Genomic DNA, 17,339 nt, shown 5'->3' on the forward strand with positions numbered 1-17,339 from the left:
TGTTAGATGAAAAGGTGCCATTGTCCTTCATCTGATTGTGGTCCAGTCATGACTTTCATCACCTATGTATTCATGATGCTTCCCTCTTTCTCTCTTTCCACCACTTTGCACCATGCCTGACTTCTATCTGTTCCTCTTTGGCCACTTAAACGAAGAATCTGCATTCCAGGCACAGTGGCTCACACCTGTAATCTTAGCATTCTGGGAGGCCAAGGCAGGTGGATTGCTTAAGCTGAGCTCAGGAGTTCAAGATCAGTCTGAGCAAGAATGAGACCCCATCTCTACTAACAACAGAGAAACTAGTTGGGTGTCGTGTCAGGCTCCTGTAGTCCCAGTTACTTGGGAGACTGAGGCAAGAGGATCCCTTGAGTCCAAGAGTTTGAGGTTGCTGTGAGCTTTGATGACACCACAGCATTCTATCCAGGGCAACAGGGTAAGACTTTGTCTTAAAAAAAAAAAAAAAAAGAAAGAAGATTGCAAAGATTAGTAATGGGTCTTCATGTTCTCTCTCTCTCACCCACTCCCTGGCTGCAGGGAGCTATGAATTTGATCTTGGATACGCTACTTGCCGTACAAACTCAATAAATTTATCTCAGTTTTGGATCGACTGACTCAGGAGTCAGAATACACATTTTTCTCCCACAGTTTATACATTCAGAGTCTACTGATTTTTTTTTTTTTTTTTTTTTGTAGAGACAGTCTCACTGTACTGCCCTCGGGTAGAGTGCCGTGGCGTCACACGGCTCACAGCAAGCTCTAAGTCTCGGGCTTACGCGATTCTCCTGCCTCAGCCTCCCGAGCAGCTGGGACTACAGGCGCCCGCCACAACGCCCGGCTATTTTTCTGTTGCAGTTTGGCCGGGGCTGGGTTTGAACCCGCCACCCTCGGCATATGGGGCCGGCGCCCTAGTCACTGAGCAACAGGCGCCACCCCAGAGTCTACTGATTTTATCTGCAAAATCTTTCACATCTATTTTCTCCTTTCCATTCCACCATGTTTATCTTTATCTGGGCCTTTCTTCCTTGCCTTTGAACACTGCCTTTGATTATGTTCCCTCTTTTGTCTTCTCACATCTGAATAAGATGCAAACCCTTAGCCTAGTGACTTTCAATGGTGTGCTGAGGCACACTGTGCCGTGAGAGATTTTTAGATGTGCTGTGAAAATTTTTAATGATCACTAGTTAAATTATTGTCAAAAGAAGTTCAAAGCACAGTAACGTATTCTTTTTTATGCTTTTTTTTTTTGATCAACATAATTTAAGTGTGCTACAGAAGTATAACTATAGGTTCAAGTGTGCCGTGAGATAAAGAAGGTTGAAGAACACAGCACTCGCTATGGTTTAAAGGCCCCCGGTAGTCTGGACTGACCCTCCTTCCCACCTTGGGTCACACCTCTCCGTGTGTAGTAACTAACAGATGTACTTTTGGAGTCCTCAGGCCTATGCCTGCTACTCTGCCACTCCCAAGCACTGTGACATTGTCCAAGGTACTTCATGTGACGTGCCACAGGTTCCTCATCTGTAAACCAGAGCCGGGAATCCTGACGTGTAGCTTAATTGTGAGGTTAAACAAATTAACCTTTAAAAGCATATTAAAAATATTCCGTAAGTGGCCTTGATGAGGCCTCTCTCGACAAATCTCATTTTTCTCATCTAGGTGGCATTTGCTGCCCAGCTCTGCTGTTTTCACCTCTGCCTTCCCTACCAGTTAAAATTCTACCCATCCTTCAAGGCTTATCTCAGATGCTACCTTCTCCATGAATAATTTGTGAATAAATTTGCCCATCACAGATCCCTCCTTCCTCTGACCTATATTATTTATAAATTATTCATCCCTGTCTTATATCTCTTGTCACATTTTATTTTGTATTACAGCTGTCTGTATTTATGTCTTATTTTCCCTCCTAGATTGTGAGGTCTTCTGGCCAGGGACCATCTTCTCTTTGTCCTTGTTAGAATACCATATACCACAATGCTTTGCCCATTATAGATGCTCTATTAATATTTATTGAAGAAATGATTGAATAGCATATTAGCTCTCCAGTGCCAGATTTATCATTTATTTTTTAACATAAGGACATTTTTTAAGTCCCAAAAGATTCGTATGACCATATCTTTTTCCCCTTTCTTAAAAATAATATTTCTTCCTATTCATCTTTAGTCTATTACTTTAAAAATTATTGCTGTTATATTTAGAGAAAGCAGCGTATAGTTTAAAGTATGTATTTATTCAGCCTTTCCTAATAACAGTAAGTGTATATAGACATAGATTTGTTTAGGCAGTTTTTTTTTTTTATTAAATCATAGCTGTGTACATTGTAGGCAGCTTTTCTCTCCCTTTCCCTTCTCCTCCTTCTCATTATTATTATTATTATTTATACCTTATTGAATTTACTGAGGTAATCATTCTATGTTAATTATTTTAAAGAACCATGTAGCCTGTGATACACAGATGAGGCAAAATCTAAATGATTGGCACCATCTTTAGCATTGCCAAAAAATACACACATTTTTAGTAGTAGAGATTTTCTTATTTTGCAGATGAAGACGCTGAGTTCTGTGGGGGTTAGGTGGTCTTTCCTCAGGCCTGTGGTATTTCCTTATAGGACAATCTGGAATTTGTTTCCCCACACAGCTTAATCAGGGGTGGATGATCCTCAGCAGTGAAATGTGTAAAGATTGAACTTTTGAAAGTAACAACTGTCTTTGGGATAGATTATGATCTAAGTTTCAGAAGGCACAGATTATTTTGTGTTTGACTGAGGTACATTAATTCCCATTTTTGTGCATGTTTTAGTGATGGACACGTTGTGGTTTTCAGCATGAATTTACTTTCACAGTGTCTATAACCAACTATTCTATCGTGTACTGAATGGAACGGAAACTTTGACCATAACATATCCTTGGTTAAACATATTGCATATTTTTAAGATGTAATTTAGTTAAAATTTTGGTGTGGTTTTTTTTTTTTTTGAGACAGAGTTTCACTATGTCACCCTCAATAGGGTGCTGTGATATCACAGCACACAGCAACTTCAACTTCTTGGGCTTAAGTGATCCTCTTGCCTCAGCTTCTCAAGTACCTGGGACTACAGGTGCCTGCCATGGTGCCTAGCTATTTTTGTTGTTGTTGTTGTTGTTGTTGTCATCATCATTGTTGTTTAGTAGGCCCTGGCTGGATTCAAACCCATTAGCCTCAGTGTATGTGGCTAGCACCCTAACCACTGAGCTATGGGCGCTAAGTCAATGGATTTTTTTTTTTTTTTAATTTAAGAGAAAAGCTGGGATTCTTTAAACAAAACAAAAAAAAACCAAATAGATAAAATGACACTGATACTTGACTAAAGAAGGTGAATAAACCCCATTAGGAACTATACTAGAATTTTCTTCACTAGCATGTGAAAATTGTTTCCTTGAGTTTGATCAATCAGTAGAAAGGCGGCCACTTAACTCACTTTCTGACATTCTACCTTTCATTCTTGGATTCTAAAAGCAAAGTTAGTCTTGATTTGGGACTAATCCAAATCAAGGTTAGAGTGCAATGGTGCAGTCATAGCTCACTGTAATCTCGAACTCCTGGGCTTTAGTGATCATCCTGCCTCAGCTTCCCAAGTAGCTAGGACTATAGGGGTTTGCTATTATACCAAGCTTTTTTTTTTTTTTTTTTTAAATTTCAGGTTAATGGGAGGGTACCTTACAATGTTTGCATCATTTGTTAGGTAAAGTCCCTTTTGTAGTTATATTCTGCACCCAAAAACACCAAGCTATTTTTTTTTTTTTTGGTAGAGACAGAGTTTCACTTTATCGCCCTCTGTAGAGTGCTGTGGCGTCACACAGCTCACAGCAACCTCCAACTCCTGGGCCTAGGCGATTCTCCTGCCTCAGCCTCCCGAGTAGCTGGGACTACAGGTGCCCGCCACAATGCCCGGCTATTTTTTTTGTTGTTGTTGTTGCGATTTGGCCGGGGCCGGGTTTGAACCTGCCACCCTTGGTATATGGGGCCGGCGCCCTGCTCACTGAGCCACAGGTGCTGCCCAACACCAAGCTATTTAAAAATTTTTTTTGTAGAGACATAGTCTCAATATGTTGCCAAGGCTTTGCTCCCAAAGTGCTGGGATTACAGGTGTGAGCTGCTGTGCCTGGTAGAGAGTTTTATTTTCTGTTGCCTTTTAATTAGTGCTTGTGTTCCACTTTCTCTCTTCCTTGAGAGTGCCCAGGTTTCCTGTTTGTTGTTGATAGTCCTCTTTGCTAGTTCTCTGTGACTATTTTCTTTTTCCTTGATAGCTTCCTTCTGTATTGAGGGGTAGTTATTCAGTTTCTTATCTCACTCATTTTCTCTAAGATTAACTGTGCTTTTTATTGCTGCCAACATGGACTTTAATTTTGTGTTTATGTTTTCATTTATATCGAAATCTTCCTTACTCCTTTTTTGTAGTATATTCTTTATATTATTGTATTCTGTGTATATTGTCCTTTTAGTGTGCATGTTATTTTGGTGCCTTACACAGAGGGCATGTTTACTTGAACTTGTTTTTGTTTTTTTTTTTTTTTGAGACAGAGTCTTAGTCTGTCGCCCTGGGTAGAGTGTCATGACCTCAGCCGTGGTGCTGGGCTTGGTGTCATCAGCGCTGAGGGCGGGGGCAGTGGGTGGCTGCTGGGTCTCGGCCTCACTGCTCCTGGTTGCGGTCATGGTGACTGGGGTTGGTTTTGGCAGCTATGGCTCCTCTTGATGTGTGATGGTAACTAGGCTGGCAGAGGTGGTTGGGCTGCTCAGGGCTCTCTGGGGTCCACTCTCCAATCCTGCTACTGATCGAACTAGCCCACCATAATATTTTAAATTGTCATATTTACCAATAGTTTCTTTCTTAGCTTGTTTTTATGTTTAACTTAGTTAAGGGTGGAACTGAATGAAAGATTACTGGCCTTTTTAATGTGCTTTTAGTAGCAATTCAAAATAAATTTTGCTTTCTTTTTTAGCTTAATCCTGATTATCGAGATGCCCAAAATGAAGGAAAGAATGTGGTAAGTAGACTTGGTTTTCCCCCAACACATCCTAAACAAATTGTTTATATTTTATATGGAGACATTGAAAATTTAATAGCAAATTTGAAGACAAGGGACTGAGATTCTCTGAGTAGAGGTTTTATCTTAAAAAAATAGAAGATAAAAGATGATAATGGCTTAGATTATAAGATGTCCAGTAATGGGTACTCAGGAGGATTTCTAGCAACTTGGAGGTCATTTATGGTAGAATGCTGAAGGCAGCTGGTGTCTGGGAGATCCGATGGGACTAGGTTGCATTTCTAGAAGTGCACAGGAATTAGGAAGGAAAAACAGAATTATGACATGATAAAATGGTAAGATGCTTTCCTGAATTCAAAATAATTTGAGTTCTTATTTGTGGAGAAGTTCAAGCATGACATACCTAGGTGACTGATTTTTCTGATATTTAAAAGGATGTTGATTGAAAAGTGCCTCATTTTATTTTAAAGCCAATTTTCATGAAAATATGTATTATTCGTCCTGCTCATTTCATCATCATTTGTAAAGAAGATGACTTTATGGTAACGACATGACTTTATTCAATTAAAAATTCAGAAATTCAGGACAACAATCTCTGGATGATGGGATGGATTTTTATTTTTTAAGCAATTTTTTAAAGCAATTGAACCAAATATTTAGATGTAGACGGTGTGTAGGTCAATTTTCTTAGGAATTTAGCATTCTCTTTTGAAATTGGTAGGTATTATTACAGCATCACTCAAAATTCTACCCTTTGATAGAAAGAGCTGGAATGTTTAATTAAAATGACCACTGTCTTTACATGGGTACACAGCTTCATGTTTGTGAGGATTCTGACATAGGGGAAGTGAATCTAATCTGAATTTCTGAACTGTATTCAATCCTGTTCGACTCCCTTCTTCATCTGACGACCAGACGTACAATGCAAATGAAGTTGAAGTATCAGGGCGTTGGCCAGTGAAACCTTTAATTTATATCAGAATGTCCCTAAAGATATAGGTAGCTTTAGTCCATTAATCGGACCTTCTATTTGTAATTCAGTTTTATCACTCTGGGTGGGCTCTTCTCCTGTTGGCTTCACATGGCTCACCCGGGACTGTTGTGTTCTTACTTTCCTATGATTTATGAAAATGCTATCAGTATTCAGGTTTAAAAAGCTGAGTATAAATCATGGCTTCTTTTGTTCTTCCTATGAGCTTGTCCGCTTGTCAGCTGCCTCTAGCCAAAGACCACCAGGAGCACACTTGTAGTAAAACAAGTTCCCATGCAGTGAGGAAGCGCAGACAGGTGGGGACCTGTGTAGGAGGTAGGAGCGCGTTAGAGATAACTTTTGCAGGATTTGGGCTCCTATAAGGTGATTATGGGGAGGATTTAAGGAAGTGCATCTTTGCTGTGGATAAGAATGCCATCGGAAATAGAAGTAATTCTACAGTCAGTATCTTCATTTTTAATATCTGTGGGAAAGACAGACTTCTGAAGACACTGCAGTCACTCATATTAGCCAGGAGAAAGGATCATTTCATAATTTTTTTTTTGCAGTTTTTGGCCAGGGCCGTGTTTGAACTCACCACCTCTGGTATATGGGACTGGCGCCCTACTCTTTTGAGCCACAGGCGCCACCCAATCATTTCCTAATTTCTGTGGGTTGGATAATCTTCCTGTTTGACTGTGTTCAGACGTGATGAGGGAGTGGTTGTCTTTTTGTCCTGATCCTTCACAATCACAGAATGGCCTTGTCTGCTGTTGGTGTTCTGTGACATCAACAGAAATTCTTCGTGTTCAACAGAGAACACATGGCCTCCCTGGGAGTCCAGGGTCACCTACTGGACGTTGGAGGCTGATTTTCTGTTTCTCAGGGTGTATTTCTATAATATTCTGTGTGAATTCAGCACCATACAGGGCCAGGGGAGCTCTGTTTCTTGCACCATCATGAACTTGTGTGGCCTTGGACAAATGAGACAGCTTTACCTGAGCCTCAGTTTCCTTACCTGTGTGAAGGGATAAAGATCTTTGCCCTGTTTACCTTCCCTGATGTCATGAGGATAAAATGAGATCAGACTGATGCAACTCCTTGAATAAAAGATTTGTTTCTATTAAAAGGACATCATGTCAAAGCCCTCAGATTGTGCAAGTGAACTAAATCTCTGTGCTCATCTCTCGTCTGCTTCATGATGTTTGAGGATGCTAAACATTGTGGGCAGAGAAGAATGGGAGGATGCAGTTTACCTTCATACTTACAGATGGGTTCACATCTGTGTGTTGAACTACCCACAGATCAAAAATAATTCAGCAAAAAACAATAAAAATAATATAAATGGAAAAACAATATAGGTATTAACTGTTCACATGGCATTTACATTGTATTAGGTATTTTAAGTAATCTAGAGATGATTTAAAGTATATGGGAGGCTCTGCATAAGTTATATGCAAATATTATGGCATGTAACATAAAGCACTTGAGCAGATTTTTGTATTTGCAGGGGGCCTGGAACCAACCCCCTCCACAGATACTGAGGGACTGTATACACTATGAAGGTTTACAGAACAGCACAGAAAATATAAATTTGTAGTGAAGTTCACTCTTTGCACTAATCAAGCTGTTAATAGCTTTTTTTCTTCTTATTCTAAGACACAATTTCTTCATTCACCTCTGAAGGTGAGAATGTTCTTCTGTTGAAGCCCTTGTCCCTGGCAATACTTTAATTGCACACAACACAGATGGGTCTGCTTTTGCTGTAGAAGTTTATGACTGGGTCTTGTCTGTCACTTAGAGAGACATCCAGCTGGAGACATTTGATTTAGTATTTTTTCCCTCTCCAGAACATCGAGCTTGAGAGTAAAAACTGGGAATATGGAATGATAAGGCTAATAATATGGTTCCTTATTTTTACCACATAGCAATAATTATGTTTCTGTCTAGAGAGGAAGACAAAGGAACCATTAGAGTTTATCTCCAGCCTACGAAATAGGAAATCAGTTTCCCAAAACAGAACGGTATTTTACCTCTGATCTGGGTTCCGGTAACACTGAGTTCATTGTGACCATGCTAATTTTTCCTTTCCCAATTTTCCCCATGTTTTCTATTTAATGCTCAGTTAATATTTTTCCTGTAATTTAGAAACCTTTATCAAAGTGTTGCCTTCCATTTTTGAAGTTTCAAAGGTTAATGCATGGTGCTGCTCAAATGAGGCGGTGTGTGTCAGAGCGCCCATTAAGACATAAATTGCTGCATTTATTCTATAAAAGAGTCTATTATTTCCAATCTTACAAATGTACAGCATCCACAGGGACCCTGTAAACATTGGAACCGTGTCAAGCCCAGCTGGGAACTTGACAGTCATTAGTTTCTTCTCCTTGAAAGGCTGCATCTTTTCAAATGGCTCTTTGAAGGGGAATTTTTTGGAATAACACCACCCATAGTAACATTACCATATTTATGTGGAATGTGATCTGAGTTTTCACAGGAATGTCTTTTGTCGGTGTCAGGGTTTCCCGGCCCAACCTCAGCCATATTGACATATTGGGTTGGGTAGGTCTTTCTTGTGGGAGGAAGTCCTTCTGCATTATAGGATATTTATTTTTTAGCATCTAGGCGCTCCACTCATTAGGGGCCAGTAGCATTCCCTTCTGTCCCTAACTGTGGCAACTAAAAGTATGTCCAGAAATTTCTAAGTGCCCCCCTCCCAGCCCCCTCCGGAAGGTCATAAAGTCTACTCTTGTTGGGAACCATTGCTCTATGTACATTTACCTATAGAAATAGAAATTTTTCAGAACCAGGAAACTTTTAAAAATTCTGTTCTCTAGAATTTGGGGGGGAACCAAATTCTGAAAGAAGACCCCCCCAAATTTCCTTGAGTTTTAGTATATATTCATCAATGATAAGAGATAGGAAATGAAAAGTAAAAAAGAGTTTGAGAGTAATAGTTTGTTAAGGAACCTTGTCAGGAGAAAAGGAGTTTGCAGCTTTAAATGGCAGTATGGCTCCTGGTTACATAAAGTCAGTAGTGAGAGCACCAGAGGATGTAAAGAAAAACGCAGATGCCTGCGCATCAGTATGCTGCCCTGGCTGCTTGCAGGACTGAATCAGCTCTGAAAATGCAGACATTGTTTCTTACAGAATGTCTCGGCTCCCAACAACAGAGCTGCAGCGTGATGTTGATGTCTCTGCTAAAAATTCAGTGACTCACAAATGAGTCAACAGAGAAGGTGTTCTAGACGCTGCCTGCTGCGCAGCTGCCTGCAGGCCCCAGGAGGGCAGACGCATTAGTTGACTTGGCTGTCTTTCCAGAAGGGACCTTCTCCACATTTAACCTGAGAGGCCGTGTGCTTTTCCTTCCCACTGAAAAATGCCCATTTGCTGAGAGCTCAGTAGACTACGTTAATATTCTGAGAGGCCCTGCATTACTCTAAATTGAGTGTGTCTTGTACATCTGATGTTAAATTTACCACCCGTTTAAGCTGTCTTGTCCCTGAATGTATTTTCATGATGCAAGAGTTTGGGCATTGCGCTTCTGTAATTCTGTATAGGGCGCTAGTGTTTCTGTGCTTTTTTCTTCAAAATCGATATAGGTTTATAAACAAGAGCCAGCCACAAGCACACAATTTGAACTGAATTGTCTTCATGCTATGAAGATATCATATTGACCTTTTTCTATATTGAAACTTGATTCAAATGTTAAAAGTTGTATACTTGGCTGGGTATGGTGGTTCATGCCTGTAATTCTAGCACTCTGGGAGGCCAAGGTAGGAGGATCACTTGAGCTCAGGAGTTCAAGACCAGCCTGAGCAAGAATGAGACCCCCATCTCTACTAAAAATAGAAAAAAAATTTAGACAGGTGTTGTGGTGGGTGCCTGTAGTCCCACCTGTACTTGTGAGGCTGAGGCAAGAGGATTGCTCGAACCCTGGAATTTGAGGTTGTTGTGAGCCATGATGTTGTGACATTCTGCCCAGTGTGTCAGAATGAGACTGTGTCTCAGAAAAAAAACAAAAGTTGTAATACTTATCACTCATGATTCAAATTTCATTAGAGACTGGCTTGAGCAGCAAATTCCCAGGTCTGGCTTGAAGTTTACTGTCAAACTGTTTACAAAGGAGAGTTTAGTAGGGAAATTTAAAGAGTACAATAGATTAAAAGCAGAATGCTTAAGACTATAGCACTATTTTAAAAAAAAACTTCTAAAAGTGTTAAAAGCTCTTATTCACATGTAATCAGTTTTAACATGTTATTTATATGTGGAACTTTTCTGTTCATTAAAGCTGTTTTATTATGATTATGTATAACAAATCATGTAAGGGTAGAATAGTACATTTTACCACAAGCCTTAAATAGTGTTATGAGTTTAATGAGTTTTTTCTATGGTTGGAAAAGATTCTCATTGTTGCAGTGTAAGAATGTAAGAATAGAGAGGTACCTGACTACTCTTGTTGGGCCCCTACAAGAAAACATTATCAAGGAGTGTGGGTTGGAGGATAATCTTTAGGAACCTTGGATCTGGTCATCTGATCTAAGTCTAGAAAATTCACTTCATTTTATTCCAAAAGAAGAAGGAGAATTGACTCCTACTAAATGAACTTACAAATGACTGATGTATAAACTGCAATGCCAACTTTCAATGGCTGATTACATCTAAATAGTTGGGTCAATTAGTGCATTTTTTTGAGGGTAAATCTATATCAAAAACTAAATTATAATTAGAATACTGGTGTTTAGGAAAGCCAGGAAATTAGATGACACATATTTCTTTCAGGGATATGATATTTGTCCATGAAGACTAGCATACTTATTCTTTGCATCTACACCAGACAATGGTGAGAGAAACTTAAATTCTTGTTCAGTGACTCTCATTTATTTAGGTTACACATTGATCTTATGTTCATAAAGTCTTTCTCCAAACATGGTTCAATGTAATTGATATCTTGTTTTCCTTAGTTAATATCATAGTTTAATTGTGCCTTTCCAGTAGTCCACTTAAGCCTCTTGTTCCCAAATCCCATCCTCTACATAGTTATAAAAATCCTTCGGGCTTTTTCTATAAATGAATGATCTTGTTCATAATCTCTGTGTTCTGACATTCCGAGACAGTCTTTTCTCACGTGTGTTAACGACACTTAGTGTGTTGGAGGGCCTTTCTTTTGGCTGTAATAAAGCATTGCGAAATCTGGGGACAAAAGCTCTTTTATACTATGTCTCGGTGACTGTAATTTTCCTGTTCTATTTCTCCCCAAGTTTTCATGTTACTGAGCATGTGGTTAAAAACAAACTTCCTTTTCTCTCTTTAGAATTTTCGCTTCCTTTTCTTAAACCTTCTTCCTCCTCTTTGCCTGCCACTCTCCTCATCATGTAACTTGCTTACCGTGTACATTTTATCCTTTCCTCCATCTCTACTTCAGTATTCTAAGTGCCTTTTTCTTTTCTTTCTTTCTTTTTTTTTTTGAGGCAGAGTTTCACTTTGTTGCCTTCGGTACAGTGCCATGGCAGCATAGCTCACAGCAACCTCAAACTCTTGGGCTCAAGCGATTCTCTTGCCTCAGCCTTCCAAATAGCTGGGACTACAGGCGCCTGCCACAATGTCCGGCTATTTTTGGAGATGAGGTCTCATTCTGGCTCAGGCTGCTCTTGAACCTGCGAGCTCAGGCAATCCACCTGCCTCACCTCCCAAGTGCTGGTATTATAGGCGTGAACCACCGTGCCCGCCTTTAAGTGCCTTTTTCTGATCGGTGAACAGAGTTTGTATTTACTGATTATAAACAACTGTTATGGAGGTCAAACCATATCAGGAGAGCTTGGTACAGGACCCCTGCCTTCATTTAACTCTGAATTTTGGTCTCTGGGGAAGACATAGAGATCAAAGATGAACAGAGTACCATGTGAGATTTAGCAGATCACAGACCTGCTCCTGTTTGGGGACCTCTGGCCATTCACAGTTCAGCAGGGCTACCAATTGGTGCACCATTAATGGGAGAAATCAGAAACAAAACTTCAAGGTTTTCTGACCTAAGGGAAAATGATAGTCACAGTCTTGGAATGATGGAGGAGGTGGGACTCCAAGGGAATGTTTTGAAATGATCAAGGGTAAAATCTCGTTTCACAGTTGCCATTAAATGAACACTTGTCAGTGGATGTAGACTATTTGTGTTTCCCTTTTGAGAATCTGCTCCTTCTTTCAGTTTCACACACCTTCCTGTAGTAGTGTAATGGCAGTCTGTCTGTCTGCCTATCCGTCCCTCTCTCTTTCATTTTAAAATTTCACTTGCTTTCATAAATATGTGTAAGTAACTGTATTTGTCTACTTAATTACCAAGCTCATCTTGTGTTTACTATACTGCTCTTCTGTTTCTTGTGCATCCAGTCCTTCCATGAGGCATTGGGACTTGGGGAAGGTCAAGTGGAAATACATAATCATTGATCTTGTGTTGTTCCCTGCTTCAGTGGGGTGGGGTGTGCTGGAAATATTGACCAAATTTCACATCATCACCAAAGGTTACGTGTGTGATCTCCTTGTATCTTGTAACTATAGTGTGTTTTTGGATCTCACGGAACACGCTGATGAACTGCATGGGAGTGTTGCTGTTGACTCTCCTCTCTCCAAGTTAATGTCCAATATGTTCTGGGAGCTGGGTGTGAGCTCCCAAATGCTGCAATGCTTGCTCTTTAATTTATGCAACCTAGAACATTCAACATACCGTTTCTTCTCTGTGTTTGTTCTAAATATGGAATGGTCAAAACTACAACTTTGTGAATAGGTTTAAGGGAACAAAGGGAGGGTCCATAACTCTTGGACTATTAGCCTCGATGACATGCAGATCAAGCTTCGCACCCCAGGAGCATACAACTGTTGATAGTAATTACCTCAAAGGCTGTCAGGCCTGAGCTCCTTTTTCTGGATGATGTGAAGAAGTAACATGCAGATTTAAACTTTATCTTCTGATTAATTGGTGAGTTGAGTATCAAACCTGACAAAAATAAATAACTTTGTACTTCCTCAACAGAGAGATGGAGACATTCCAACTTCAAAGAAAAAGCGCCAAGCAGGGGAGAAAATCATGTACACTTTAGTCTCTGTCCCACATGGAAATGACATTGCTTCCCTCTTTGAGCTGGATGCCACAACTCTTCAGAGAGCTGACTGCTTGGTTCCAAGGTAAAAAAAAAGTGTGTGTGTGTGTGTATATATATATATATATATATGTATGGTTATAAGATGTTTCTTTGGATAATTGTACCAGTAGGTAAGAAGTGAAAATCATAATGTTAATATAATTTTTGTGATATCAAGGGAGCAGGCATCATCAGCTAAGAACAAGTGTGTAAAGCATTGTGCCTCTTTTGTGAGTAGATTAACATAGTTTGTTTTATTCTTATAAATAATTTAAAGGTATAAGACCAAAAAAATTCTGAAAAATTTATAAGAATCATTTATTCTCATGGTGTGTATGCCCTGTGGTTATTAAAATGGAAAATAATCCAAAAGCATTTTTGTTTTTGCTTTTATCATTTAATTTTATTAGGTCAAATATCCCATTTTATTCATTCATCCATCCATCTGTTCGTTTATATAGTCATTCTGTCCACAGACACTCAGTGAGCAAGGATGACATTCCAGACATTGCCTGTGGCATTGGGAAGACCACAGTGAACAAACTGGTTACGCCCTTTCAGATGGGGGAAGCAGGCAGTGAACAAACCAATAAACTTAAAATATAAGGTCAGGTGAGATAAATGCTTCTAAGGAAAATTGCAGGGTGTAGAAAGTTCTGTTAGGTAAGACTGTTCAGAGGTGGCCACTCTGAGTTAGGGTATTTGGGAAAAGACCTGAGTGTATTGAGGGATTGAGTCCTTTTTATCTGGAAGGAGTGTTTCAAGAGGGAGGAGCACAAAACGGAAATTTACTAGGTGCTTTTAAGTAAGGACCGACCCAGAGGCTGGTATAGTTAAACCTGAGGGAGGGAGGGGGTATGGGATTGATAATGAGAGAGCCAGAACTTGTGCAAGAGAATATCTTACATTCTTTTGTTTGAATTTGACTATTTTATCCTAGTTAAGCTCTTTTGCCTACATCTGTCTGCCTTCTGACAGTAGTACTCTGATGCTCTCTGTAGATCAGCGGTTCTCAACCTGTGGGTCACGATCCACAGGAACTGTATTAAAGGGCTGCAGCATTAGGAAGGTTGAGAACCACTGCTGTAGATGCATCAAGGAGTCCTTCCTGTATTATTAGGTCTAGTGCAGTGGTTCTCAACCTTCCTAATGCTGCTATATGTTTTCACTGTTACAAAGGGGTCGCGGCCCACAGGTTGAGAACCTCTGGTTTAGTGGGTTCTTCATTAGCTTTGTTAGAGCAGTATTCTCCTTGGCCTTGGGCAGGTTAGCCTAAAGTTACCTACATAAAAATGCAGACATTTTACCCTTTCAGGGAGGGTAAAAAGTTGCTGTACTAACACTGTCAAGAACCCCCCGGTTGAGCTTCCTAGGTGTTTCATGGTGGTTCTCATTTGTGAGAAATGTGGCTGGATCTTGACCTATGTGACTCCGTTTCTCCCTCTTCTCTGTTCCACCAGCATAAGCCTGTAGACAGATCCCCTCTGAAGGTTTTACTTGATCCAGGTCATCTCTGGCCTTCTCTTCCCAGAATTGGGAATTTTAATCCTTACTGTGACTTTACTCATTTTAAATTTAATTCAGCAAAAATGGAGGCCTTCTGGAACTTTAACTGAGAGAGTTTGCATAAGGAAATGATAAAAGGATCTTACTATAAAATGCACAGACCCATGGCAAGGCCCCAAGCCTCACTTTGTATAGAGGTGTTAATATGTTACTATTCACAACCATTGAAACCCTATTCAGTACAGATTGTGTGTTGACATGTATTGTTGTTAATTGTATTAAAGCTAACCATTAATTAATACTTATTAAGAAATACTATTATAATATAACCCTTGAGTGCTTTGTATGTGCTGAGCCTTGTGTTACATTATTTATAAATATTTCTTATTTAATCCTGGCAGTAACCCTTACATATCAAGAGTTAGAGCAGGAGTCCTCAAACTTTTTTTTTTTTTTTTTTATTAAATCATAACTGTATACATTGATGTGATCATGGGGCATCATACACTCGCTTCATAAACCATTTGACACATTTTTATCACAGTGGTTAACATAGCCTTTCCGGCGTTATCTCAGTTACTGTGCCAAAACATTTACATTCTACATTTACCAAGTTTCGCAAATACCCCTGTAATATGCACCACAGGTGTGATCCCACCGATCCTCCTCCCTTTACCCCCCCCTTCCCTTCCCACTTCCCCCTATTGTTAAGTTGTAGCTGGGTTATAGCTTTCATGTGAGAGTCCCAAATTAGTTTCATAGTAGGGCTGTGTACATTGGGTACTTTTTCTTCCATTCTTGGGATACTTTACTAAGAAGAATATGTTCCAGCTCCATCCATGTAAACATGAAAGAGGTAAAGTCTCCATCTTTCTTTAAGGCTGCATAGTATTGCATGGTATACATATACCACAATTTATTAATCCATTCGTGGATCGATGGGCACTTGGGCTTTTTCCATGACTTAGCTATTATGAATTGGGCTGCAATAAACATTCTGGTACAAATATCTTTGTTATGTTGTGATTTTTGGTCTTCTGGGTATATGCCCAGCAGAGGAATTACAGGATTGAATGGCAGATCTATTTTTAGATCTCTGAGTGTTCTCCATATCTCTTTCCAAAAGGAATGTATTAATTTGCATTCCCACCAGCAGTGCAGAAGTGTTCCCTTTTCTCCGCATCCACGCCAACATCTGTGGTCTTGAGATTTTGTGATATAGGCTAGTCTCATTGGAGTTAGATGATATCTCAAAGTAGTTTTGATTTGCATTTCTCTGATGATTAAAGATGATGAGCATTTTTTCATATGTCTGAAGGCCTTGCGCCTGTCTTCTTCAGAGAAGTTTCTCTTCAAATCCCTTGCCCAGCCTGCGATGGGATCCCTTGTTTTTTTCTTGCTGATGCGTTTTGAGTTCTCTGTGGATTCTGGTTATTAAACCTTTGTCAGAGATATACCCTGCAAATATCTTCTCCCATTCTGAGGGCTGTCTGCTTGCTCTGCTTACTGTGTTCTTAGCTGTGCAGAAGCTTTTTAGTTTGATCAAGTCCCAGTAGTGTATTTTTGAAGCTGCTTCAATTGCCCGGGGGGTTCTCCTCATGAAATACTCACCCAGACCAATTTCTTCAAGGGTTTTCCCTGCATTCTCCTCTAGTATTTTTATAGTTTCATGTCTTAAGTTTAAATCTTTAATCCAATGAGAGTCTATCTTAGTTAATGGTGAAAGGTGTGGGTCCAATTTCAGTCTTCTGCAGGTTGCCAGCCAGTTCACCCAGCACCATTTGTTAAATAGGGAATCTTTTCCCCACTGAATGTCTCAAACTTTTTAAACAGAGGCCAGTTCACTGTCCCTCACATCGTTGGAGGGCTGGACTACAGTTAAAAAAAAGAAAACTATGAGCAAATTCCTATGCACACTGCACATATCTTATTTTGAAATAAAAAAACAAAACGAGAACAAATAGAATCACGCCGCCTCATGTGGCCCACGGGCTGCAGTTTGAGGACTCCTGAGCTAGAGGCTGAGTTAGAACAGTGCCTCTCGAGTTGGCTATAAATTAGAATCACTGGGGCAGTGTTGACATCTGTCCATGTCCTAGCCACACTGAGATAAATGAAATCAGGGTCTGAGAGGTGAGACACAGGCTTTACTTTTTTTTTTTTTTTTTAAAAAGCAGTCATTTTCCAGATGATTCCAATGTAAAGCCCAGTGTTTCTAAGACATCAAACCAGTGGTTCTCAACCTGTGGGTCACGACCCCTTTGGACTGTATTAGGTTGAGAACCACTGCTTTAAACTCTATAGTTCACGCTTCTTAAACTTTATCATATAGCAAATTGCTTGGAGAGCCAGTGACAATCCAATTTGTGCTACTCTAGGTCTAGAATTAGGGCCTGAGAATCTGAATTTCCAATGAGTTCTCAGATAATGCTGGTGCTGGTTTATAGATGAGAATTTAAAATTTTAAGGGCCCAGAGCAGTGGTTCCCAACCTTTTCTGCACCTTGGACACCTGGGTTTTACCTGCTTTTATGAAGAAGCAGAACCATGTTGTTGAATGAATCTCTTTTCCTGAGGCACTTGGCATTTTATTTATTTTTTTAATTGGCCCTCATGCTTTCTACCTTATGTTATAGGACATATTTCTGTCAACTTTATGATGAACTCTAAGCAACTTGAAGACAGAGTACTTACTGTGCTTTTCTCTTAATAG

At 39.8% G+C, this 17,339-nt stretch overlaps 1 protein-coding gene across 2 annotated transcripts in view; it reads left to right on the forward strand.

The window, feature by feature from the left end:
• ITPR2 (inositol 1,4,5-trisphosphate receptor type 2) overlaps positions 1-17,339 on the forward strand; it is a 537,798-nt gene that overhangs the window by 150,358 nt on the left and 370,101 nt on the right. For both annotated transcript variants that reach the window (XM_053554147.1, XM_053554146.1), the window contains exons 10-11: positions 4,977-5,021; positions 13,013-13,164. In XM_053554147.1, the coding sequence (XP_053410122.1) occupies positions 4,977-5,021; positions 13,013-13,164 (197 nt within the window). The remainder of the gene's footprint in view (positions 1-4,976; positions 5,022-13,012; positions 13,165-17,339) is intronic.

This window comes from Nycticebus coucang, chromosome 12, assembly GCF_027406575.1.
Source record: "Nycticebus coucang isolate mNycCou1 chromosome 12, mNycCou1.pri, whole genome shotgun sequence".
NCBI lineage: Eukaryota > Metazoa > Chordata > Mammalia > Primates > Lorisidae > Nycticebus > Nycticebus coucang.